Source organism: Peromyscus maniculatus, chromosome 8 (assembly GCF_049852395.1).
Source record: "Peromyscus maniculatus bairdii isolate BWxNUB_F1_BW_parent chromosome 8, HU_Pman_BW_mat_3.1, whole genome shotgun sequence".
Lineage (NCBI taxonomy): Eukaryota > Metazoa > Chordata > Mammalia > Rodentia > Cricetidae > Peromyscus > Peromyscus maniculatus.
Window position 1 is genome coordinate 3,409,806 of NC_134859.1, and position 27,695 is coordinate 3,437,500.

The window sequence follows — 27,695 nt, forward strand, 5'->3', positions numbered from 1 at the left end:
GAATGTTCCAAGGACTCTGTGCTAAAGGCGTCTCCAGAATATCACACAGGGTGTGAATTATGAGTGCTTGTAACTCCCCGTGGGCTCAGCAAGTCGCAGCTTCTCTCTCCCTCCCTCTTTCTCCTGTCACCTTGGGAATACGAGCAAGCTGTTTGTTGCTGGTCTTTGTTGAAATGGAGGGATCCAGGATCCTAGGCCCCACAACTCCTTGGGGATATAAATCCAGGTGGGCACATTAGCTGAGAATTATAGACCCCAAGAAAGGGTCACTTGAAATGGAAACTATAGCTCCAGAAAAAAAGGAATAAAATTAAAAGAATTTAAAATGTAGGCTTGAGACATCTTGAGAGACAAGCATATGTGTGTCAGTTTCTTTATATCTGCTGTGACAGAACACTCGCCAAAGCAACTGAAGGGAGAAAGGGCTTATTCTGGCTCTGGGGTCAAGGTTCATGGTGTGGGAGTCAAGGCAACAGGAGCTTGACACAGCGGGCCACAGCCAGTCTGTAGATGGAATGTTTCTCCTGTCCCACCAGGACCCTGCAGTCCCATATGCTTATAAAATAATCACTCAGAAGCTTATATTAATTATAACTGCTTGGCCATTGGCTCAGGCTTATTACTAACTAGCTCTTACACTTAAATTAACCCATAATTTTTATATATGTTTAGCCACATGGCTTGGTACCTTTTCTCAGTTCTGCCTTGTCATCTTGCTTCCTCTGTGTCTAGCTGGTGACTCCTGACTCAGCCCTTTTTCTTCCCAGAATTCTCCTCCTCTGCTCACCCTACCTATACTTCCTGCCTGGCTACTGGCCAATCAGCGTTTTATTTATCAACCAATCAGAAAACACATATTCACAGCATACAGGATGACATCCCACAGCACCAGTCCATGGTTAGGAGAAGGCGTGGTGAGTGATTGCTACTTGGCTCCCTTTCTCCACCTGTACAATCTAGCATCTCAGTCAGGGACTCGTGCTGCCCACAGTGAGCAGGTTTTACCACCTCAACTAACATAATCAAGTGAATCCCCCACAGACTTGGGAGTGTGTCAGGTTGAGAACACTAACCATCACAGATTGCCTTTGGTAAGATGTCCCTTCAGGTGTACCATCTCAGAATAAGCAGAGGACAGCTGTCCCTGTGGGTGTACCACCACCATCTCAGAATGAGCAGAGGAGTAGGCAGGCGTTGGCTTGGTTACCCTGGCCTGAATTGTCTGAAAAGATTCAGTGATCTTGATCTCTGACTTTTTTTTTTTAAGATTTATTTATTTATTATGTTTACAGGGTTCTATTTGCTTGTATTCCTGCATGCCAGAAGACGGTGCCAGATCTCATTACAGATGGTTGTGAGCCACCATGTAATTGCTGGGAATTGAACTCAGGACCTCTGGAAGAACAGTCAGTGCTCTTAACCTCTAAGCCATCTCTCCAGCCCCAATCTTTGACTTTTGACAATAGCAGTTGAAGATTGTTTTCAGATTTAATTAGTTTTTCTAAGAATCTCTTTATGAGTTTGTCAGGAATCCAATCATTTGGCATCTCTGGAAGGTATGTGTCTGTATACATATGAATGCATGTGTTCATTCTACCAGAGCCTACTAACCATTGACCTCCCTAGTTAGGTCACCTCCAATTTTAATACTGTGTAAGACCCTGCATCTTTAGTGTCCTGTTATAACTGTTGGTTGTACAGGCTTGAGGGGAGGGTGATCATTGTCTTGGTTTGCAAACAGTCCATCCATTAGCATTTTCTTGTTACTAAGAAGTAACACAAAGCATTATTTAATGTCTTTAAAAATGTTCAAGTGTCCTCTGTGTTGCACATGTTCATGTTCCTTTAACTGTTTTGTCATTGTTAGATATTTAGGATGTTTCCACCTGTTCTGGGTGATAAATGCTGCTGCTGTGAACTTCTTTGTGCACAGACAGGCCTAAATCTTAAGATGCTTGCTTGTGTCCTGTTTACAGAGCCAGTGACTGAAGGTGGCTTCAGTGTGGCCATGTGCTTTGATGGACTCAGCATCTGTCTGGAGCTCCTGGCACTGGTGTGTCATTGCTCTTTCTGTCTTTAGCATCTCATCATGTATCACGTGCTCTCTGTAAACAGAAGGGGGTAAAGTGAATAAGCCCTTGCCCACCTTTGAGAGGCTCAGAGCCTAGGGCGAAGCCTGGGAAGCAGTCACATTGTCACCAAATGGCACTTCATCATGCTTTACGTGAGTGAGGTGCCATGTGACATCTTCAAACATGCATACACCGCATGACATTAAATCACATCATATCTCTCTCAAACATTTATTTTTAAGGGTAAAAATCTTCTAAACTGGTTTCCTGTTCATTTAGTAGATGGTAACTTTCTTTTATCTTAGTCATCAGCTTTGAAGAACTTCCTGTTCCTCCTGGATGTAGCTTAGACCCACCCTTCAGCCTTTCCCTGGAGCCTTCTTTCCATCTGAATGCTTCTCTCTGTGAGCCACACTTGAAGGATGCACAGGCTCCTTGCAGGGTGACCTGGTATGGTCCTCTTATCATGGGAGGTGCCTGACACCTGTGTTCCACAAGGACTTCCATGTGGGCAACAGTTCTTGCCTCTTTTTTTCTTTTCTACTCCCTAGGTCCACAGTTGAAAGTCCTACCCCTTTAATTCATAGGAACATTAGTCTCATGGTTGTGTCTTCTGCCTTAGATGCACCTAAAATCTGGTTAATGTATGTGTCTGGAGGTGATGCAGCCTGTGCTAAGTGCCTTTGTCTACCCTTGCCAAGAGAAGAATACAATGATTCCACCATTTCAAGGAAGCATTGAGACCCAGTTCCTGGTTCTTTAGTCAGGTTATAGAGTACTCATTATTTTTCTTCCCAAATGTTTTTTTATTTGAACTTATATTGAGAAGTTATTTGAACTTGTATTGAAAAATTCTTTTTTTTCATTTGTATGTATTAGCTGTGCAAAGAATGGGCTTCATTCTGATCTTTCCATATGTACAGTGCACTTTGACCATTTAAATCCCTTCTTGTACCCTTTCTTAGCTTCTCCCCACTTTTCTGCTTCCAGATCCCCATAATAGTCCATTTTTTTGCTTCCATCTCCTCCCCCAGTTTCATGTATAAGAGTATAGGCAGAATATTCTGTCATGCCAGCTAGCTCCCAAATAACCACATAGAGACTTCTTATTAATTATAAATGCTTGGTTGATAGCTTAGGTTTGTTACTAAACTAGCTCTTACAACTTAAATTACCCTATATTTCTTATCTACATACTACCACATGGCTCACTACCTTTTTTCAGCCTGGCATGTTCATCTCCTGCTTCCTCTGCATCTTCTGGTGACTCTACCCTTCTTCATCCTCATGCTCTCTTTTTCTCTGTCCAAAAGTCCCACCTAACCTCTTTCTGCCTAGCTATTGGCCATTAGTTCTTTGTTTAACCAATGAGAGCAACACATCTTCACAATGTACAAAAAAAAAAGAACTATTCCATAACATGAGAAAAAAACATGATACTTGTCTTTTTTGTGTGTGTCTGGCTTATTCACTTAACATGGTGGTAACTACTTCCATCCATTTTGCTATAAGCAACATGATTTGTTTTTTGAGACCAAATAGATACCCACTCTGTACGTGTACCATCTTTTCATTATCCAGTCATCCTTTGATGGATACATGAGCATCACAGTCTAGCCATTGTGAATAGTGACATGATAACAGTTGTGCTGGTATTACTATTGTGTGCTGAGTTGGATTCCTTCATATGTAGTTCAGGAATAGTATAGCCAGATCATATAGTACTTCTATTTTCAGTGTTTTTAGAGACCTCCATGCCAATTTCTTTAGTGGCTAAACAATCCCACAAGCAATGTATACAGGTTCCTTTTCCCTGAAAATCCATACCAGTCTTGTGGAGGTCACTGACCAGCCCCACCAGCCTAAATTCTAGCCAGGCCTGGAGGTTAAGCCAGGAGCTTCAGAGATGCTATAATTATATTTCTCTTTAGAGAGCTTGTGGCATGCTACCTGTGAGTGGTAGCTGTATGAATGATGCATTATTTTACTTTTTGTGCTCATCTCTATCTTTTAAATTAAAAAAAAAAAAAAAACACTTTGAGGGAAGATGGCCTTGTTCAGTCTACCAGGATGTATTTTATCTTTTGTCCTTTCTCACAAAGTCCTGGTTTTGTTCAGGGCATCAACATTAAATATATATATATATATATATATCCTATGATGAAGTATAGATCAGAAGTTGGCAAACCATGCCTGTAAAGAGCCAGACAGTGCAGGTTTGGGCTCTCTGGAGTTGGAAGCAAAATTGGGCCCATCACATGGGTTCTTACAGAAGCCTACACATGACTAGGTAAAAACACAAGAAGCATATTCTTCACTCATAGGCCCTAAGAGAAACAGTGGGTGATAACTAGGTAACCACGGGTACTTTATCTGAGGATAGTACATACCCACTCATCAGTTCTCTTCTAGAAATTACACAGGCCACCTTTCCCACACCTCACGTCCTCTACCACAGGAAAAGACCACCATCGAAATCAAAGAGATCTTTGTTTTCTGTAGGGGTTTAATGGCTCACACTCCGCCTCCAATGTGTATTGTCTATTTCTCATTTCCTGAATGTGGCTGGAATGACAGCCACCGAGTCTGTGTCTTCCCTACTCCAATAAGGAACCAGCATGGAGCTGCCTTGTACTAGTGTTTGGGTTCTGATGAACGTAAGGCACCTGGGAAGACAGTTCCAGTGATGTCACAGTCATTGCCGACCCTGAATCATAAAACTCCAGCCCAACCAGGAAACCTCTGGAACTCATAGATAACAGGCAGAATCTGCTCATTTCCAAGTGCCTCCACAGACAACCCTAAATGATGTTTAAAACTTGTAGCCCCAGAATGAGAGTTGCTGTTCTAACAAGTACAGAGTCCTGAGTTCCTTTGAGTTCCAGGAAACAGGAAAGTCCAGGGAAGAAGAAGACTTATCCTGCCATATGCAGAGGCTGCCTGTGGCTGGTGGCGACCAGGATCTAAGCAGACCTCTGTCCCACTCTCCCGTCACAGCTCTTCTCCAAAGCTGGACCCTCCTGAGCCAGCCCTTATCCATCCTCTGTGGGCACTGGACACCCACATGATACATGGGTATACGTAGCAACCACAGTTTCCCCTCCCTCCTCTTCTACTGTTCCCTCCCCCATCTCCTTCCTGCCCCCTCATCCACTCCTCAGAAAGGAGCAGGCCTCCCTTGGGAGTCAACAAAGCATGACATAACAAGTTGAGGCAGGACTAAGCTCCCCTCCCCCCCCCCCCGCCCCTCATCAAGGCTGAGCAAGGTATACCACCATATGGAGGAGGTTCCAAAAAGCCAGCTTATGCACCAGGGACAGATCCTGGTCCCACTGCTAGGGGCCCTACAAACAGACCAAGCTACACAGCTGTCACCCACATGCAGAGGGCCTAGATCAGTCCCATGTAGGCCCTCTAGCTGTCCATCTAGAGTCTATGAGCTCCCACAACCTGGGTCAGCTGTCTCTGTGGGTTCCTCCATCTTGATCTTGACACACACACACACCCATATAATCCCTCCTCCATCTCTTCAGCTGGACTCCCAGAGCTTGGCCCAGTGCTTAGCTGTGGATCTCTGCATCTTCTCCAATCAATTACTGAATGAAGGTTCTATGATGATAATTAGGGTAGTCACCAATCTGATTAAGGAGAAGGCCAGTTCAGGCACCCTCTCTACCATTGCTAGGAGTCTTAGCTGGCGTCAACCTTGTGGATTCCTGGAAATTTCCCTGACACCAGGTTTCTTCCTTAACCCCATAATGGCCCCTCTATCAAGATATCTCTTTCGTTGCTCTCCTCCTCCATCCCTCCCCAAACTCAACCATCCCATTCCCTCATGTTCCCATCCTCCATCCCCTCCCCTCCACCCCCCACCCCCAGTTTACTCCTGGAAATCTCATTATTTCCCCTTCCCAGGGCAATTCATGTGTCCCTCTTAGTGCCCTCCTTGTTCCCTAGCTTCTCTGGGGCTGTGAATTGTAGCCTTATTATCCTTTGCTTTACATCTACTATCCACTTATGAGTGAGTACGTACCATATTTATCTTTCTGAGTCTGGGTTACCTTAATCAGGATGATTTTTTTCTAGTTCTATTCTTTTACCTGCAAATTTCATGATGTCATTGTTTTTCACAGCTGAGTATTACTCCATTGTGTATATGTACCACATTTTCTTTATCCATTTTTCAGTTGAAGGGACTCTAGGTTGTTTCCAGGTTCTGGCTATTATGAATAATGCTGTTATGAACATAGTTGAGCAAGTGTCCTTGTGGTATGACTGAGCATCCTTTGGGTATATGCCCAAGAGTGGTATAGCTGGGTCTTAAGGTACTGATTCCCAATTTTCTGAAAAACCACCATACTGATTTCCAAAGTGTCTGTACAAGTTTATACTCCCACCAGCAGGGGAGGAGTGTTCCCCTTACTCTACATCCTCTTCAACATAAGCTGTCATCTGTGTTTTTGATCTTAGCCATTCTGACAGGTGTAAGATGGTATCTCAGAGTCATTTTGATTTGCATTTCTCTGATGACTAAGGATGTTGAGCAGTTCCTTAAATGTCTTTCAGCCATTTGAGATTCTTCTGTTGAGAATTCTCTGTTTAGATCAGTACCCCATTTTTAAATTGGATTATTTGGTATTTTGATGTCTAGTTTCTTGAGAAGCCAAAATTGTACAATGTGGGGGGGAGGGAGCATCTTCAACAAATGGTGCTGTCATAACTGAATGTTGACATGTAGAAGAACGCAAATAGATCCATATCTATTGCCCTGCACAAAACTCAAGTACAAGTAGATTAAATACCTTAACATAAATCTGGTTATGCTGAACCTGATAGAAGATAAAGTGGGAAATAACTTTAAATGCATTGGCAAAGGAGACCACTTCCTGAATATAACACCAGTAGCACAGACCCTGAGATCAACAATTAATAAATGTGACCTCCTGAAACTGAAAAGCTTCTGTAAGGCAAAGGACACGGTCAGTAAGACAAAACGGCAGCCTACAGAATGGGAAAAGATCTTCATCAACCCCACATCTGACAGAGGGTTGATCTCCAAAATATATAAATATATTTAAGTTTATCAAGCATTTGGAAAGGAAAGAGGCATCAGAGACAGAGCACAGGGCAGGCAGAGGCCAGAGCTGCAGGATAGCCCTACTGGATGAGGGCCAGCACTGAGGTACCTGGTGACTGCAGCCCAAGGAGACACTCTGTATTGTCACAGGACAGGAGCCAGATAAGGAACCTGAAGTGGGGTGCCCCGAATGCTTTCCCAGAATTGAAATGGTTGGGTATTTGCATTTGGGGAAGGTGGCCCGATTCAGTCTTGTCCTTATTCATAGAGCTCCATTTTGTGCCTGGTTTGTTGAGGCCACCATTTAAGCTGAAGGACTCTCTATAAACCTACATGTGGCCTCATGACCCAGTTCTAGAATTTAGCAAGTAAAGCTTCCATGAAGACTTGTGTGTTGGTCATTTCATCTTCCCAGTTAGAACTTAGGTGCAATGCCCAGAACCTGTAGTTCTTCTATGTTGAAGACATAAGCTACAATCCCAGAGTAACAAAACAAAAAGATAAAAGGAGCCTGGACCTTAGTGAAACCTTCAAGCAATCGCCCCCATCTAAACTGGATGACCCACCCACCTCTCTTAGGGTATGGACAGATCACAGCTACACATAGACACAAGTTTTGGTTAAGACACTATAGCCCCTAATAGCTGAGTATCATCCTAACACATCCAGAATCAAAGAGGACAGCAGACAGGAGTTCACAGAGAGCACACTGAGAATGAAGAGGAATGAACCAGGAAGGGGACATTAGGGCAACCCCCTCATCCCTGTTTCAAGCCACTGTGTGATGGGCATTTCAGTGCATAGGCTGGTTAAGGGACTCCTGGTAGGAATTTGTCTTTCCACAGGTTTTAAAACAGAAATGGGCCTAGCCAAGCTGTTCATACTTGATGGCTTCAGGCAGAGGCACTTGCTCCTGGCACATGTACCTTTCACATTCTGAAGACCATTCCCTTCGTGGCTCACAGCCACCTCTATCTACCTCCCTCTAGTATTTTTGGACAGATTTCCAATTTGATACATGAACACTCCATCAGTCAAAACAATCTTTTTAATGAGCCTCTTGTCCTGACAGCTGTGTTTAAGACGGGGCATGGGAAGCTTAATAGAAGAGTAGAAAATTGTCCATTCTGGACTGAAGCCTTCATGCCTGCCCCACATGCCATCTCCTTCCCAAGCCTGCTCTCTTCTTTTAAAAGTACAGAGAATGTTATGAATAGCGAGAAAGATGCAATTTGTGCAAGTGAAGGGAAAAAAAGATCCCCTGATCAGATAGTTGGAAGATGAAAAATATAATTATCAAGCAAGAATGAAATATGTAACTTGCAGCTTCCTGCCATGTGACATGCCTCTCTGACCCCCAGCCACATGTCATTCGCTTCTCATTTGATTTCCTCAATGACCCTGAGTGGTTTATGCTGAGCCTGCCTTCCAAATGAGGAAAGCAAGGCCTGGAGATGTTGAAGCAGGTGCCATGTCCCTCAGCTTGGCATCACAGAAGTAAGTGTAGAGCATGCCTTCCTGGTGCTGCTTCTCTGGCAATCAAATACTGATATGAATAAAAAGGAGGCCTCTTGTATATTCTCCACAGGTCTGGAATGCCCAGCTCATCCAGAAGGAAATCAACTTAAAAGTTGAGCATCATCTGCTGTGGAGAACAGGATTCAGGGGCGGGGCAGGAAGGCTGAAGGGCTGTAATTAATATGAAGTCTCAGCCAAGGAGTGGTACTGGGTGCTAATCACACCTTCTGGGCAGCCGATTCACGGCAGCTCCCGGTTACCTCTGGGCTCTGGAGAGTAAGTATTTCCCAGCACACTGTTTACCCTGGAGCTGAAAACTTGCAAGCTGTAGAGGGTAAAGCAAACATTGTTCTGCACCATAAAATGTGTATGCCAAGGCCTGGCATGGAAAATGCCATGCTACAAACAGGAACAGTGGCCCCTGATAGCCACCCCAGGAGTTACTGTCATGGTACTCCCGGACTTTTACAGAAGAACCTACTATGTCCTATGTAAGCTGTACGCACACTGATCTCACTTTTCTCTTAGCTGCTTCTCTGTTACCAAGAAGCATGTGATATCCTTTGCTGCTTGCCATTAAAATGTAACTTGGCCGGGCGTGGTGGCGCACGCCTTTAATCCCAGCACTCGGGAGGCAGAGCCAGGCGGATCTCTGTGAGTTCGAGGCCAGCCTGGGCTACCAAGTGAGCTCCAGGAAAGGCGCAAAGCTACACAGAGAAACCCTGTCTCGAAAAAACCAAAAAAAAAAAAAAAAAAAAAAAAAAAAAAAAAAAAAATGTAACTTGATTAATATTTAGATAAGGCAAGATAAGTACAATTTTCATAGCTAATTCTTAGACAATAAAAAAAAATGGTGGGAAATCCTTGAAAGAAAGAGAAGGAACCCCTGTAGGTTATACAGGACGAGGTAGCCTTGGGTGAAGGTCATTGCAACAGTTGAGTTATTTCTTCTTACCTAGAAGAGAGCCAGAGAGTGAAGGGAAGAGAGACTGATGAAGGAAGAGAAGAACTGGGGAAGAGGAAGCCAGAAGAGGAGCTGTGAGTCCCAGAGAAGCCAAGACTTCATGTCACAGTAGTTGACTGAAGTGACCAGTCTAAACGTTTGGGTACACAGGGCACCCACCACAGAACCAGACTTCAGCCTCTCAGGCACATAGTGTCCCCACCACCCTCCTGTGCTCCCGGCCACGCAAAGGTGGACCTGCTGGGTGGTGGACCTCCCGAAACCAGTGCATCGCAGCGAGGAGCCCCTCCCAGTACCCCACCCCACCTCTGCCTCAGGGCCCTGGGTTCCCTGACAGTAGGCACCAGCTGCCTAAGTCCCTGTTTGGGCAGTCCCAAGGGGTCTAAAAGACCCTTAAACCACTGCCTTCCATGATGACTGAGTTCTTATTAAAATACAAAAAGAACATCTTAATCCTTAGGTTTTACATACAAAATACAGTTTTCAGTATTTTAGAGGGTAGCTCTGATATGCAGCGGTGTGACCTATATGGAACACCTGAAAATGTATTTTTGAATATAGTACACCAAGTCATACATACCTCAGGGACAACAGAACTTTGTGAAATCTGTGTGCATGCATATAATCCTGCTGTCCCTAATTGTATTCTGCTGTGGGATGGTCTGTATGTCAAATAAAACACTGTTTGGCCAGTGGCTAGGCAGGAAGTAGGTGGGACAAGGAGAGAAGAGAATTCTGGGAAGCAGAAGGCTGAGGCAGAGAGACACTGCCAGCTGCCGCCATGACCAGCAGCATGTGAAGACGCCGGTAAGCCACCAGCCATGTGGCAAGGTATAGATTTATGGAAATGGATTAATTTAAGCTGTAAGAACAGTTAGCAAGAAGCCTGCTACGGCCATACAGTTTGTAAGCAATATAAGTCTCTGTGTTTACTTGGTTGGGTCTGAGCAGCTGTGGGACTGGCGGGTGACAGAGATTTGTCCTAACTGTGGGCAAGGCAGGAAAACTCTAGCTACAGTATTCAAATGATCTGGAAAGAATGTGCTGAACTCCTAAAGTGAGAAGACAGGTTGAAGAGAGAGCTTCCTTCTGCCTCTTTGTTGTTGTTGTTGTTTCTGCCTTGACAGTCTACACTTCTTACAGTGTTTGCTTTCATTTCTAGTGTCTTCTGTTGTTCTTTTTGGCTTCCTATCCAGAAATACTATTAGGCTTATTAAAGTTGCTAGTGAATATTTGACCTGAACATTTACCCTATTGTTTATTAATCTGATTGTTTTTGAGAGCTGTTGCATGTGTATATGAAATACATATATTGCTGATCTATTTGAGGGCAAGTTGCGTGCATCACACAAAGGATAGCCTATCTCGTGTGTCCACTTTTGTTTGTTTCTGTTTGTTAACTTAGTCACTGTTCTTAGCAGTCACTCGTTGTCAACTCGTGGAGATGGTCCTCTTTCTGTTTTACGTCTGCTGTGTTTGCGTGTGTGCGTGTGTGTGTGTGTGTGTGTGTGTGTGTGTGTGTGTGTGTGTGTGTAAGCCACAGTTTTTTCATCTCTCTTGAGGCATGATTTACTTTGTAGGTGGTTAAAAACAGTAGTGAAGAGAGCAAGCTGAAATGATAGCAGGTTTCCGTTATTTAACATGGACCTAAGAGAGGAGGTGCTGGGTGGCCACGGAGCCAGTTTGTCACTTACCTCCTGAAGTTCATCCGCAGTCACAGCAATGCCATCTCAGAAGTCTGGCCAGCGACAGTGTTAGGCGCTCCCTAGGAGGACACTTGGGGACAGGGGAATGAGGAAGGGGGACTGCAGCAAAGCCAAGAAAGGTGTGGTCTCACCCATCACCTGACTCAGCCGGATCCCTGGGGGTCCCATCCTGAGGCCGGGCCAGGCACCCAATCTATGTATAGCTATGCATTTTAAGACTGTGAACAGGGGGAAAAAGAAAAAAAGAATGTTAAGAAATTTTAAATAACATGTCCTAAAGCTTGTTCACAGTGCCTGGACCAAAGTAGGTCACCAGTTACTATTGGAGTTACTATTATTTTAACTGCAGTTACTATGAGTGATTTCCTTTTTCTGGTAACACTTTGAGATATCCACATAACCATCGAAAGTTTACGCACACCACAACCTGCTCTGTACTTTGTTTTCCCGGTAAAGCAACCTTGTAACCTTCTTGCAGTTACCCCTGCATTTCCTTCCGCCTCATCCCAGCTCCAGAAATCCCAGCCAGGGGACTTTTCTGTCCTGAACAGTTCATTAAGTGGCTCCATATGGTCTGCTGCTTGAGTGGCCGTGACTCCTTCGGGCCCTTCAAGGGAAGGGACCCTCCTAAGAAAGAAGTTGCTTTGCATTCTGAGCAACCCACCCTCCCAACAGCAGAGAATGGACACATCCGCTGTCCAGGGGCCACTGCATACCATGGTGTCCACCGTAGTGAGTGCTGGGGCTCGGTCAGGAGTAAGACACCAGCTGTCAGCACGATGATACAAAACTGGCATTCGGGCAGCAGCTCCCGGATGTTCTGGGTAAGAAGGACCTACTGTGTGTCGTGCTTCAGATCACTTCCTACTGAGATTGCCACTGGAGAAATCTCTGTGGCCAGACTCACAACCTTGATGGGAATTTTAGTTATTTAAATTTTTCTGAAGAATAACTTGAATTTTTGAATTGTGTCAAGTCTGAAAAAATAGCAATAAAAAGACTCAATTTCCATCAAGGAAAGATGCTGTAGTTCTTAGCCACACACCTCTTTAAGTCTTATTGGACACTTTTACCCTTGTAAAAGGGCAAGAAAAAGGAAAGACATAAAGATCAAAGTTAAAGCAGTACCTGTTGGCAGGTGGTTGTTGTTTTTAATTTGGAAAATCCCAGGAATCCACAAAAACATTTACTGGTAAGTTATTTAGTAAAGTCCCAAGACTGTAAGGCTAATAATAGGCAAAAATCAATTATGTTCTTATATACTCTTAGCAAACATTTTTGAGAACAACTTAATCTCCAGCACCACCAAGAGGAAAACAAAAACCCGAGAGTAACATGGTGTCAGGAGGAAAGCAGAAACCGAGAGTAACATGGTGTCAGGAGGAAAGCGGAAACCCGAGAGTAACATGGTGTCAGGAGGAAAGTGGAAACCGAGAGTAACATGGTGTCAGGAGGAAAGCGGAAACCGGAGAGTAACATGGTGTCAGGAGGAAAGCGGAAACCGGAGAGTAACATGGTGTCAGGAGGAAAGCGGAAACCCAAGAGTAACATGGTGTCAGGAGGAAAGCGGAAACCTTGTGAAAGCAAAAGCTTTTAAGTGGGAAGGTGAGACATGCCATGATTCTGCAGGCAGGCAATATGGCAGTTTCCCAAAACTGATACACAGATTCAGTCAAAATTCTAGCAATTGTTCCTAACACGAGGTCTCACTATGTAGCCCTGGCTGACCTGGAACTTGTTATGTTTACCAGACTGGCCTCAAACTCAGAGATCTGCCTCCCTTCTGAGTGCTGGGATTAGAGGTGTGTGCCACCAAGCTCAGCCAGTTTTATGTTTTATAAAAATTTTGAGGCTAACTCTGTGCACATATTGCTGTATTTCTCTAACTGCCAATTCATGGGGGCGGGGGATGTTTTGTTTATGTTTCAGTTCTGAGGTCAAATCCAGGGCCTCCAGCTTGCTGAACAGACATCTCCACACTGAGACTCCCGGACGTCCTTCCCTGCACAGGTGCTCCTGTTCACAGAAGGATGTGCTCTCTGAGCTCTGTGCACTGGCATCTCCTGATAAGGAACAGCACGAATGTTTTCATGAGCTATGTTCAGTATCACATGTGTCCTTTCTGTTAGTCTTGAGAAGCACAGAGACCTGCAGCTGCTGCAGAATCTTGAGATCTTGGCTGAACCTCTTCAGTAGACTGCATATTTTTTAGTAGTGTCTCTCTCTGCCTTGTGGAGGTTGCCCTCCTCCCACTTAGTTTTATTGGCTCACATCCTTCCTCTCTCTTGCTTCCACACTACAAAAAGAATTTGAGTGGTCCATGGGGTCCACAGAAGCTGAAATCCCTGACCATTCTGGAAGGTGTAGGTCAGTGGAATGAGGAGCCATCCTCGGAAGCTTTGTGGAATGCCTGGGGTCCCACGTGAATGAACACCAGCTCAAGAGTGTGCAGGAGGGTTTGATCAGCTGAAGGCTGAGCGTTGCAATGCCTCTTCCGTGTGTCTGGCAAGAAGACAGGTGTGAGGTTGGCACTTTGCTTAAGTCATTCCCGCCTTTCCCCAGCCCAGATCCAGCTTGCCCTTGCCCAGCTCTTCAGCCCCCTGTCCTCCAGCACAACTGACCCCTGTTGAGCCTGCTGCTGTATCCCACATCCAGACTTCCACTCCCAGCCCTCCTGGAAAATACTGGGAAGAGCTTGTTTCCCAAGTCCAGTGTCCGCAGGGTTCAAGTGCTGGAAGTGCATTCAGATGCCTTTGTCAGACTTTGGTTCCGAGGCTGCTGGAGCCCACCTTGACCCTCTTTCCCAGTGTCCTGTTATGCATTACCAACATATGGCGTCAGGAGGGGGATTGGCACATGTAACTGCTTCAGATTGACTGGGGACTTCAGAAGTCTCCTGACTTCTCTAAGAGCCTGTAGTTAACCACCACCACGTGTCCCCACCAGAAAGGTGAGAAGGAAGTGCAGACCCCCAGACTGGAAACCCATGGTGCCCTCACTTTAAGAACCCAGAGTGGGTTCACCAATCATGTCCCTCCACACTGGCATCCTGGCTGCCTGCTGATGAAATCCCGCTCCTTGAGAGACTGTGTATGTGGACCTGTTTTCTGAGGGTCACACCACACCCACCTTCCTTCCTTACCCTCCTCCCCTTGTGAGTTACAGTTTTCCTCACCACTGAGGAAGAATAAATCAAATGTGCTTGGAGACTTATGTAGTTTTCACTGTTCCTGCTGCAGTATAAAGTGGCATAGGATTTTCATAAATATATACTCAACACAGGATAAAAATGAAAGCTGTCCAATTAGAACTCAGTGCATTTCAGACCTAAGTCAGAAGCACTCCAGCTTTTAGGGCACCCGCCTTTCTGACCAGAATTGTAGGTTGCACCTCACTTCTGTGATTTATGGCAAGTTTCCAATATCAGGGCATTAAATTATACAGAGATTGTATCCCAATCCTCTGATTGATTGCAAATAAATTTGAGTCAAGGCAGTTTAAAAAATAACTTTTTTTGTCTCTTTATGACTTAATACCATGGAGAAATAAATGTGCAATGACAGCCACACACAAGGTCCTGGCAGATGCAGGGGCTGCCTTCACTGGGAATCCTTTCTCTGGCAGTAATTTTAAGAGAACAGTTTATAACTCAAAATCAGTTTATCCATGATTCTCAATTAAGGAACCACAGAGGCATGTGAACCACAGATGCCTGAAGAACAGGAGGAATAGCAGCTCTGCCTGACTCCTGGGAGCTCCATACCCATATATGCCACACCAGGGAAGCCATGATTTATCAGTGCATTTCTTTCCACCGTTGAGTGTGGCTCAGTGCTCAGAAGCTGCTGGAGAGCCAGGTAGTCAAACTTCTGATGAGGCCTCCAGCCTATAGGCGTGAACTCAGGGGAATCACTAAGGCAGTTAAACTTCTGACAAGGTCTCACAGCCTATAGGCGTGAACTCAGTGGGATCACCACTTGGACTCAGCTCGCACATTGCAGAGCTCAGATGCCAGCACAGAGCTGGGCCCCAGGCCAGCAATGAGCAGCTGGGCTGCTCTGGAGAAAGGCTATCCAGAGTCCAGGCCAGGCAGTAAGCTTGTTAACACTCCCCTGCTTCTCTCCAGATGTTTGTCCTGCTCACAGGGGTGCTATTGTTAGCATTCATCTTAGGTAAGGAATCAGCCATAAAGGTCAAAATGTGCCCATGCCCCAATAAAATTGAACCTGTGTCTGCAAGTATCTGAGATCAGGCTCTGTGTTAGTTTCTTAACCTATTTGGGCTTCTCTTTTCCCATTTGGACCATGGAAATGGTGAGAGGCCCCAGGACCATTGGGAGGAAGCACCAGGATGAGATCAAAAAGGATCTCCCCTTTGTATCCCACCTACCTTGTTAACAAGGCCATGCAAAGAAAGCATGTTCAGATTTAAAATGCCTAGGCATGGCTTAGAGTCAGCAAGAGACCCAGAATTTCCCACTGCCCAACTTCACCAGGCTTCCTACAGATCCAGTTCTGATCCACAGAAGCTCCGTCATTGCCTACAGCATCTCATCCTTCCTGTTTCTGGTGGTTTCTCAGCCAGCCAGGAGACCCAGAGCTTCTGAGAGGACCATCAGAGTCATGAAGGAATGGTTCAGTCTCTCTGCTTTTAGACAGACTTCAACCTCCTTCCAGACCCTTCCTTTGTAACCATCACATTGCCATTACTTGATTTCTCACTAAGAACCCCAATGTTAGTTCCTTGTTACACGACGGAATCTCTTTTGCTTACTGACTATTTATTTCTAGTCCTCTTTAGGTATCTTTGCTCTGCTAAGAATTCTGATTTGGTCGTTTTCTTTGTCTTTAGACACTAATAGTAAATGGTGAACCCTCAGAGTGTTGGGGGGCACAGAAAGGGAACGTACATATTGCAGAGCACGTGACTGAGGCCCAGTAAGTTCTACTCTGAAAGTCCAGTCAAGGCCCCTGGTCCTATCTCCATGAATGCCAAGGAACATGACTTGACACTTCAGCCAAACTGAGTCTGGCTAACTACTGCTATTGTGAGCCCTTCTCAAGATTACCAGGCATTTCCTCTGCAAAAAAGCAGTGCTGTTTATGACTGTAAGCTACACATTGACTCGTGTTTCATTAACATTAGCGTAGACAGAGAATACTGTGCAGTATGTTCTGTGCAGCTACTGAGTCCCCAAGGGAAATTGGTCGTCCCAAGCTCTTGATCAGGCTTCAGATGACAACAGCCTTCAGACTCAGGTCTGGCAGTCAGGAGCATTTGGTTCTCCATGTGTAGTGCAGACTCCTCAGATGCCTAGTCCAGGCGCTCCCACCACAGCTCTGTGTGGTTCACCCTGGTGTAACAGCACCTGCAGCCCTAATGCCCTTGCTGGGTCCATCTGGCCACCACTGTCCCGTTCACATCTCCTTCCTGGACTGCTCCTGACCAACAGATCAAGTCATGGTCATTGTAAGCATTGACCTACAGCAGTGGTTCTCAACCTTCCTAGTGCTGCGACCCTTTAATACAGATCCTCATGCTGTGATGACCCCAACCATACAATTATCTTGGATGTTACTTCATAATTGTAATTTTGATACTGTTATGAATCATAATGTACATACTTTTGGAGATAGCAGTTTGTCAAAGGGGTCGTGACCCACAGGTTGAGAACAGCTGATTTACAGTTATGAGAAAGGGAGTAATTATCCCCTTGTTAAGAACCCCCTTACAATACCAGCAAATGTAAAACTACCTCCTTTCTAAATTCAGTAGCCTGCCCAGTCTAGAGGTCTGCTATCCACATGTACCTCCCATCTAAAAATATTGACTGGCAAGTTCCAGGAATGAACAGTCTATAAATTGTAAGTTCTGTGCTATGCTGAAGAGCGTGCTGAAGCATCACTTAGTGTTACCCCACTCTGTCCTGCTCTGGATTGCCCTTTGGTCAATATCCACACTATATATGCTGCCCATGTATTTAGTCATGCAGTAGCCTTCTCAGGTACCACATTGGCTGTCACAGTATCACAGCTTGTTTCAGGTAACCATGCTTTTGATTAATAGCCCCAAAGTGCAAGACTGGCAATAAGTCAGAACATATGAAAAGACAGATGAACTCCATTACTGTGTGGCAATGCCTCAGGGAGCATAAAAAAGCATAGAGTTCGTGGGGTCAGTATACACAGGGAAAGCATGATATTCATAGGGTCAGTATACACAGGGGAAGCATGGTATTCATGGGGTCAGTATACACAGGGAAAGCATGATATTCATAGGGTCAGTATACACAGGGGAAGCATGGTATTCATGGGGTCAGTATACACAGGGGAAGCATGGTATTCATGGGGTCAGTATACACAGGGAAAGCATGGTATTCATGGGGTCAGTATATACAGGGAAAGCATGGTATTCATGGGGTCAGTATACACAGGGAAAGCATGGTATTCATGGGGTCAGTATACACAGGGAAAGCATGGTATTCATGGGGTCAGTATACACAGGGGAAGCATGGTATTCATGGGGTCAGTATACACAGGGGAAGCATGGTATTCATGGGGTCAGTATACACAGGGGAAGCATGGTATTCATGGGGTCAGTATACACAGGGGAAGCATGGTATTCATGGCATCTGTGTACACAGGGGAAGCATGGTATTCATTGCATCTGTATACACGGGGGAAGCATGGTATTCATTGCATCTGTATACACGGGGGAAGCATGGTATTCATGGCATGTGTGTACATGGGGGAAGCATAGTGTTCATGGCATCTGTATACACAGGGGAAGCATGGTATTCGTGGGGTCAGTATACACAGGGGAAGCATGGTATTCATGGGGTCAGTATACACAGGGGAAGCATGGTATTCATGGCATCTGTATACACAGGGAAAGCATGGTATTCATGGGGTCAGTATACACAGGGGAAGCATGGTATTCATGGCATCTGTATACACAGGGGAAGCATGGTATTCATGGCATCTGTATACACAGGGAAGCATGGTATTCATGGGGTCAGTATACACAGGGGAAGCATGGTATTCATGGCATCTGTATACACAGGGAAGCATGGTATTCATGGGGTCAGTATACACAGGGGAAGCATGGTATTCATGGCATCTGTATACACAGGGAAGCATGGTATTCATGGCATCTGTGTACACAGGGAAGCATGGTATTCATGGCATCTGTGTACACAGGGAAGCATACCTGGGGTCGGCACAGCCAGTTTCAGGTATCCACTGGGGGTTATGCTGTCTTGCTCATGGGTGAGAGGGGCATCTGTGTACAATATAGCCATCACCTGTAAGTGAGCATCACCGTCAGCTTCAGTCAGCATTGTACCATATCCATACACACGCACGCACGCACGCACGCACGCACGCACGCACGCAGGCACGCACGCACAGCTTCAATCCTCTGGAAACACCTGAAGTAAAATATTCTAGCTTCCTGTTCTTCCCATAAATTGCTTTATGTAATCCACATTATAAAATTCTCCCTTTCAAAGTAAAATTCAGTGGTTTAAATATTTTCAAAAGGTTGTGCACCATCACCATTGTCTAGGAGCTGGCCATTTGTATTTCCCATTTCACAGAGAATCCCTGTATTCATAGCATCAGCCCCTACGCCTCTCAGCCTCTGTCAGTAATCTACTGTTGGGCTCTAACTCTGTTTACTCGGAACATTTCATATGAGCGGAGTCTTACGTTTTATGGCCTTTTCTCTCACCTAGCTTAATGTTTTCAAGGCTCACTAACATTGTAGTCGGTACTCATACTTTGTTCCTTTTATGGCTGAACACTGTTCTGGACAGACATTTAGTTCATTCCTGCATGCGAGGCCATCAGCGTCGATGTGTGTTTCATTTCTCTTGGGTCTTTGTCTCGAGTGGAGGCTCTGGGTTGTTAGCTCTGGGTCTAACATTTTTGAGAATTACGGTGGCTGACAGCAGCCCTGCAGAGTGTCCTCCTGTCTGGAAGACGTGGATGCTCGCTGCTTTCTGACTGTTCTACACAGACGTCGACTGCCTGTGCCACTGCTTGCTCTCACTTTTAACGGTAAAAACTATACATGGTTTTAATCAACAAACCAGCAGTAGTTACCAAAGTGGCTTCTCAGGATTCACCCAGCAGTGTTTCTCTTTTTTGTTTTTCATCCCATCCCTTGCTGAATTATTTCTCTTGATAATTCATAAGCAGATATTTTGGAAATGGTGAGATCTGACATTCTAGACATGTCTTTTATTTTGCCCTCAAGTGTTGGGTGAGCTTAGGTGTAGGACTTGAGGCTCCTGGCTTCTGCTCTCAATATTTGGCCTGACTGTTGTGTCCTCCTGGTGCCGCCTTGCTGTCCTTCTAAGGGCATCCTAATTCCTCCACTTCGACGTACCACAGTTTTACTACACTGTACATCGGTGTGGAAGTTGTTCCCTGCTCCACAGTTTTCTCTGAGGACCCATGTCTTCATCCTTTCTGGAAATTTTTTTTTTTTTTTTTTTTTTTTTTTTTTTTGGTTTTTCGAAACAGGGTTTCTCTGTGTAGCTTTGCGCCTTTCCTGGAACTCACTTGGTAGCCCAGGCTGGCCTCGAACTCACAGAGATCCGCCTGGCTCTGCCTCCCGAGTGCTGGGATTAAAGGCGTGCGCCACCACCGCCCGGCTCTTTCTGGAAATTTTTAAGCTAATAATCTCTTCTTTTCTGCATTATTTCCTCCTTTCTCTGTTTCTAGTTTCTGTTCCCAGTCTCCCAAACACCTCTTTAGTTCAGGGCTCCGTGTCTACTGCTTTGTATCTGGTGTGTCTTCCGATTCACTTCCTTGATTCTCTTCTTCTGTTGGCTCATTTCTTCTTTGACTGTTAGCGAATAGAATTTACTCCATTTGTTTTATCGGGGGTTTTAGTGTGTGTCTTAATACCCTGTTTCTGGGTTTTCTTTGCTTCCCATTATTCAATTTTTGTCTGTTTTCTGTCAAAGGATCTTGTTTTTATAGCTGCTAGTCTTTCTTAAGAACTCTGACATACAAAAGGTGTTTATTTTGGTACTTGTAAGCCTTTCTTATAATTAATCACCCTGGAGTGAACTCCTGCCTGACTGAGGTGTCTGGACTGCCTTACTTAGCAAGAAGTTTCTTAAAGCGCTGGAAGATGTTTCTTTCTTCTGGTTCAGTGTGAGCAATCAGGACTTTCTGTTTTTGTCCTGGCCTCATGGGCCCAGACACACACACACACACCCTCATCCGCACCTGATTTCTTCATTGTCATTTAGAGATCCCCTATAAAATCTGGGAATTGTCCCTTCTAGAGCCTCAGGTTGAGATTCTCAAGCTCAGAGGTATGCTGGAGAACTCTAGATACATGTGCTCATGTACATGCATACAGTGAGAGTACAGTGAGAGTTACGCCTGGGCCTCCCACGTGCTAGTGAATTGACTTACACACTCTAGGACAGAGCTACATCCCAGCCCTGTGACGGTTACACTTTAAGGAACTTCGTGAACTACGTTAATGAGCTACTATGAAAAGTTCATTTAATGCATTCTCAAGTAGTTAGCATTAATGTTAATATCATTCGCAGAATCAAAATTTGGCTCCCACAGGTTACCTACATGGAAGTCCTAAGGCCTCTCATGTCTTTGCCTTCCCTGCAGGTATCAGAGCTGTGTTCTCGGGCCACTACCACAGGAATGCGGGGGGAACCTACCAGGATCTTGACATGGTGGTTTCATCTGCAATCGGGTGCCAGCTGGGCAGAGACACCCACGGGCTCCGGGTGGTGGTCATCACTGCTGAGAAAGTTGTTCACCGTTACTACAGCTTAGAAGAGCTGAGCAAGAGAGGAATTGACGAGGACCTGAAGGAGCTGATGAAGGAGTGATTCCCCATGTAATCCACCCAGGTTTCATGCCCACGAATGTCCACAGCCCCTCATAGCAATGTCTGAGTAGACAGGCAAGTTTGTGAATGGATGTCCTTTTATATAAATCAAAATGCTGGGTCCTAGCTTCAATTATATTCAAAAGAGGGCTGTCTTCCCTTTAAAAAGCCAGAAAAGAAGGCTGTCAATATTTTCTAATTATGGTGTGAGACTTCCCACATGATGTTTGGGTAAACTCTCCTCATGGTGCAGCTTTCAACTCTGCCCTGGATTCCCACTGTTTCTTACAGTTTTCAGTCAATACCCACCTCTGCCCACAATCCCAGCTCAGTACCCAAGTGTGATCATCAATAATTCCTCCAACAAACTGTTTCTGCTTTTGTTAAATTGTGGTCATGACTCCCAGAACACTGGGAAAACAAAGGTCCCTCCTTCTTACTGACCGACCAAATAGTACCACTCTGTCCCAGGGCCATAGACTCCTCATAACAGGGAGCTTCATAACCACCACTGATGCGAATTTCAAGACTTCTGTTACTGCTGATGGTGCAAACACAGGTGGTCCACGTGAGGGTGTGTTTGCCTTTCTGATGACAGATGTCACCTTCGTATACAGACTCTGTGTTCCAGGTGACCAGAGGAATTATTTCTGAGAGAGAGGCTGCAGCACGAAGACACTGTACAGCCCATGTGTCTGCCCTGTTTATGTCCTCCCGCTGCGGCCAGCCCACAGCATTATCAGATCACAATGAACCTAGTGGGAAAACTGGATGTGATGCAGACTTCTCCCGAGAACAACCCAGAACTGTCCCTGGGCAAACTATATCATGTTAATTACCACTGACATACAATACCCCTGGACAAAAAAACAGTGTGAGTTACTTAAAATCCTTTTCTTGGTGGAATCCGCTCTGCTGCCTCTTCCTGGAGCGCTGACCTCTGGCTCTGACCCTCCACACAGCTCCTAGCCTGATGCTAACCGGGGCTCTCTACCCTGCTGCGGAAGTTTTACAGTGTCCTGCAGTGGCACGGGGGATCCTAAACCGACTTTAAAAACTCACTGGTTATAAATGAACCGCAAAGCCCATTAAATTAAAGAACTTTCTCATTAAAAAGTTTAGTCAATGTAGCAAAACCATGAGAAATTAAATAAAAAGATAATTGGATATGTAAATTCATATGGAACAAAAGATACAAGAAGTTAATTATGTTACAGGTTGGTGACACACCAGCGCTCATTGTTAGGTAGCACAAGAAAATTAAATTTTTCAAACCAGAATGATCTTGTAGTGCTTGGCTACACTCCTGTTTGTTTCCTTTTTTTTTTTTTTTTTTTTTTTTTTTTTTTTTTTTTTTTTTTTTTTTTTTCTTTGGTTTTTTTCGAGACAGGGTTTCTCTGTGCAGTTTTGGTGCCTGTCCTAGATCTCACTCTGTAGACCAGGCTGGCCTCAAACTCACAGAGATCCACCTGCCTCTGCCTCCCGAGTGCTGGGATTAAAGGCGTGCGCCACCACCGCCCAGTGTGTTTTCATTTTTCTTTATAGCAGAATGTAAGAAGTCAGGAAAGAAGTTGGATAAGGGGCAAAACTAATAGTCCAGTTGTCCAGATGTGATTACTGCAACCCCTGAACCCAAAACATGTGGGCTTGACTCCATGATGGGAGAAAGTTTAATTACAGTGGGCGGAAGGCATGCCCTTTGTCCAAGATCCATGTGAAAAATGCAGCCCCAGAATGGGGACAAGGATATGGTATGAAGCAGTGGAAATGAAGTAAGTCCTTGTCTCCAAAACACAAATCAAAGAGCTGATTCCGAAACCTGAGACTGTGCTAAGGAAAGGAATGGCATGGCATTTCCAGGTGTCACTGGAGCAGCTCTATCAAGGTAGAGCTTGCAGCTACGGGAACCAATGAGTATCCATGTAACTTAGATGACATGTCACTGTTCCATTCACTCCCATGCCTTTTTTACAAAAAGAATCTCATTAAAAGAAAAAATAATAAAAGACTTCCCACATGCACGTGCTCTGTTTTTGAATGTTCTTTGGGTGTTTTAGCTGATGTTTTAGCTCTGAAAGGCCCAGGCTGGTTCCAGGGTGCCAGCCCATCTATGGGCATGGAAGGACAGAGATTCGGGCAGAGCACGCCACATCCGGTGGGGCGTTACTCCTTGCTGTTGCTGTGGTTTTTAATTTGGATATGACTTGTCCTCAGCGGATTCTAGACTTTGAAGTTTGATCCTCATCATGAAGCTGTGACAAGGTCCTAGTGGGTGGCTCTTAGGTTGTTCTTTGGCTCCAATTGCTCTCTGGCTTCTTGTCTTGCAGAGTGATCTCTGCCATGGTGTTACTATCTACCAAGCAGACTTTAACAGAGCCACCATGCCTGCCTTTGAAGGCCCTGAACAATACATAAACCTCTCTGCTTTATCAAGTACCTAACCTCAGGGATCTCATTATAGTAACAGACTCATACACTCTTTGCTTATAGTTGCCACCCCCACAGATTCAGAAATGTCAGTTCTTACCCCCTTCCCATTAGTCACTTTAATTAGAAAGTCAAGGGGCCACTAAAGAGGAAAAGTTATTTTAAGTGGTCTCAAATTGGATTTTCAAGGCTCAGAAGAAGGAGTTTGTGGAGGAGGGTGGGATGGGTGGCCATCTTCACTACATTTTTTACAGGTTGTGGCGGGGTAGAGGTGAGGGGCAGTGAACTGTGTGCTTAGCTAACAGAACACACTGCATGGCTTAAACATCTGCCTCGGGTGAGTGTCACTGCAGGTAGAAACTACAAGGCAAAAGACGAGTTTTAAGGCCCCACAAATACCTAGGCCCGATGCTCACAGCTGTAGATGCTACCTACCCTCGTGACATGGTCCTAGAGCAAAGTCTTTGAAGAAGAGGCAGCAGAAACACGGTTTGTCTGTATTTGAACTCTGCATTCTTACCCCCTAGGCAGCACCTGCCTGGCTCTGCAGTCATGGAGTAAGCATGATATTGCCTTGAGCCAGGAGCAGGCTCTGCTGATACTTTTTGCGGTAGACACTGAGGGGAGAGGTTGTTTTTCTCACTTAACCAGAGCAACTTGGCTGCACAGGCCAAAAAAAAAAATTTGGCTGGTGGCTTTTTCTACCTAACTACATAAAACGCTGCTTTTGTCTTCAAGAGAGGGTGTGTGTGTGTGTGTGTGTGTGTGTGTGTGTGTGTGTGTATGCAAATTTTTTTGAATAATCACAGCATTTTTCCAGAAAATCTTCTACTGACTGGGTTCTCTTTCTTCAGGTTCTCTTTCCTTCAGTCAGTTGCTGCAGTTGCTGTTTCCTTATTTTAAAACTTGGTGGCTTCACAGTACTTACTGAGTCTGCCATGTGTGTTTGCAGTGTGTAAATAAATTTGATCAAATAATAATGTGACCTTTCATTATTCCATTGGGCACCTTTAGCAGTAATCTTTCTCATTTTGACGGCCTGAAGTCCTTATTGAGCTATCAGGCCACACTCTCTATGTCCCAAGTCTGCCCTCAAGCCTGTCTCTGGACAGCTTTGCTGGCCATTCCTAAATCTAGGCTTTCACACTGGCTCTTTCTTGTGACAGGCATTGGTACCTTGTTACTGTTTTCTCAGTTCAGCAATCACTCCTGAGAGTGGTCTTCCTGCACTATACAGCCAAGTCTCCTAGTGTGTGTGTGTGTGTGTGTGTGTGTGTGTTGTAGTATACTAAGAAATGTGCTTGAAGCTGGGCAATGGTGGCACACACCTTTAATCCCAGCACTAGGGAAGCAGAAGCAGGTGGATCTCTGAATTCTAGGCCAGCCTGGGCTACAGAGTGAGTTCCAGGAAAGGCTCCAAAGCTATGCAGAGAAACCCTGTCTCAAAAAACAAAACAAAGGAAAGAAAGAAGGGAGGGAGGGAGGGAGGGAGGGAGGGAGGGAGGGAGGGAGGGAGGGAGGGAGGGAGAGAGAGAGAGAGAGAGAGAGAGAGAGAGAGAGAGAGAGAGAGAGAAAGAAAGAAAGAAAGAAAGAAAGAAAGAAAGAAAGAAAGAAAGAAAGAAAGAAAGAAAGAAAGAAAGAAAGGTGCTTGATTGACAACCAAAAGATCATTCAAAGTCACCTCCACCAGGATGCAAGCCATAGGATAGGACACCAGGGTCACTCCTGTTACTTGCTACTGCAATATACCCAGCACTGTGCCTGAAGGTATTCGTGCCCCAGCTGCTCACAGAATAAAGGGAGAGGGTAAAGCTGTTGTGGTACTTTGAATGTAATTGGCCCCCATAATCTCATAGGGAGTGGCACTATTAGGAGGTGTGGCTTTATTAGTGTGGGCATGGCCTTGTTGGAGGAAGTGTGTCACTGTGGGGGTGGGCTTTTAGGTTTCCTATGCTCAGAATATGACCCAATGTCTCAGTGGAGTTCCTATTGCCTACAAGATATAGGACTCTCAGCATGCTCCCCATCATGATGATAACTGACTGAACCTCTGAAACTGTGAGCGAGCCTACAGTTAATTGCTTTTCGGGTTTTTTGTTTTGTTTTGTTTTCATTTTTCTGTATTAAGTTTTCTGGGCTGGAGAGATGGCTCAGAGGTTAGAAGCACTGGTTGTTCTTCCAGAGGTCCTGAGTTCAAATCCCAGCAACCACATGGTGGCTCACAACCATCTGTAATGAAATCAGGCACCCTCTTCTGGCCTGCAGGGATACATGCAGGCAGAACACTGTATACATAATAAATAAATCTTTAAAAAAAAAAAAAAAAAGAAAGAGAGAGAGAGAGAAGGAAAGAAAAAGAAGACATTTTCTACTCCCTCTGCATACCACCCACAGATCCTCCCTCATCCCTCCTCCCACCCTCCAGCCCTCTCTCCCTAGCCACCCCACATCCCCACATCCCCCAAATCAAGATCTCCCATGGGGAGTCAGCAGAGCCCGGCACACTGAACCTAGGCAGGTCCAAGCCCCTCCCCACTGCACCAAGGTTGTGTAAGGCGTCACACCACAGTCAACCGGGCTCCCGAAAGCCTGCCCATGTACTAGGGACGGATCCCCACCCCCTGCCTGGGTGCCCCCGAACAGTTTGAGCCAAACAACCGTCTTCCATATTGTTTTCTTTATAAGAGTTGCCATGGTCATAGTGCCTCTCACAGCAATAGAACCCCTAAGACAGCTGTACAGCAGTGGCAATCACGGGCAGCCGATAGGAACCCTCAATACTCAAGAGGAGCTAAGGAAGGGGCCGCATTCCTCAGCCTTGTGCACAGGTTGAGTATCCCTTATCTAAAATAAATGTTTCATATTTCAGTTTTTGTGTTTTATTTGTTTTTTTGTTTTGTTGAGACAGGGCCTCATGTAGCCCAGGTTAGCCTGAGACTCTGCTCTGTAGCCAGAGATAACCTTGAACTCCTTACTCTGGGATTCTAGGCATGTGCCACCACATCAGGCTCTTTTAAATATCTGCATATGCACAAGGTTGCACATTCCTAATCCAAAATTCCAAATTTAGCCATTTCCTGTGCTAGAACATTTTGGATTCCATATATCCAGAACAGGGATGCTCACCCTAATTCTTTCCAAATTGTCACCCAAGCTAGATGTCATCAGGAAGTCAGAAAATAACAAGTACCCCACTTTTATGCTTGGTCCCAGAGCACAGTGAAGACCTTGGAGGTGTCCCAGCTCTTCTGGGCCTGGCTTCCTGAATGGCTATGGAGCAGCAATCAGAGCGGAAGCACCAGGGAAGGGCTGACCCCGGCCTGGCAGTCATGGCAGTGGCTGAAGAGAGTGCCATCTAGTGTGGGAGCCGCCCACCGGCTCCTGGATGAGCAGCTCTGCAGAGACCCAGGGAAGGCTGGGAAGCTGGTGGACCTACAGCAGTGTCCGTGTTTGAGTGACAGACGAGAGAAAGTCACAGTGCATCTGAACAGAAAGGAGAGCAAGGGCTGCTCTGGGGGATCCGTGGACTGAGTCTCCACACACCAACTGCCTCCACTGAAGCCCTAAAGCATACCTGAGACTTGAGAAATGGACAAATTCAGAGGACTCAAAACCTAGAGGACAATGCTGCAGTGAATATGAAAGTGCAGATGTCATCCAAAGGCTGTGACCTTCCAGGTAGGACGAAGAGATGGAAAGAGGAGTAGGCAGTCAAGTGCAATACACATATGTATGTGTGTAGTATGTATGTGTGTGTATTTCAGCCTTTAAATAGATGAGTTCCTTATACCTAGAGTATATTATACAATGGAATATTGCATAATGTCACATATATGTGAAATATAAGTATTTACAAAGCAAAATGGCTGGAGAGATGACTTAATACTTAAAATGTTTGCTGCATAAGCAGCAAGGCTGAGGACTGGAGCTTGGATCCCCAGAAAATTTCAAGTGAGCATGGTAGCTGCCTGTAAGCCAGGGAGTGCTCAGAGGGTGGAGATTGTACAGACGAGGCAAGCTGGCTAGTGATAGGGGCTGCTTGAGTGAGATCTGGGTTC

The 27,695-nt window shown here is 45.3% G+C and overlaps 1 protein-coding gene across 6 annotated transcripts in view; it reads left to right on the forward strand.

Moving 5' to 3' along the window:
* Cpped1 (calcineurin like phosphoesterase domain containing 1) overlaps positions 1-27,695 on the forward strand; it is a 120,579-nt gene that overhangs the window by 90,923 nt on the left and 1,961 nt on the right. For 4 of the 6 annotated variants that reach the window (XM_076577838.1, XM_006983893.4, XM_016002426.3 and 1 more), the window contains one exon: positions 20,985-23,231. In XM_076577838.1, coding sequence (XP_076433953.1) covers positions 20,985-21,211 — 227 coding nt within the window. In that variant the 3' untranslated portion in view covers positions 21,212-23,231. Of the gene's footprint in view, positions 1-1,292; positions 9,253-20,984; positions 23,232-26,850 lie in introns of those variants that run through there. The other 2 variants (XM_076577837.1, XM_042283521.2) reach the window with 2 other exon arrangements.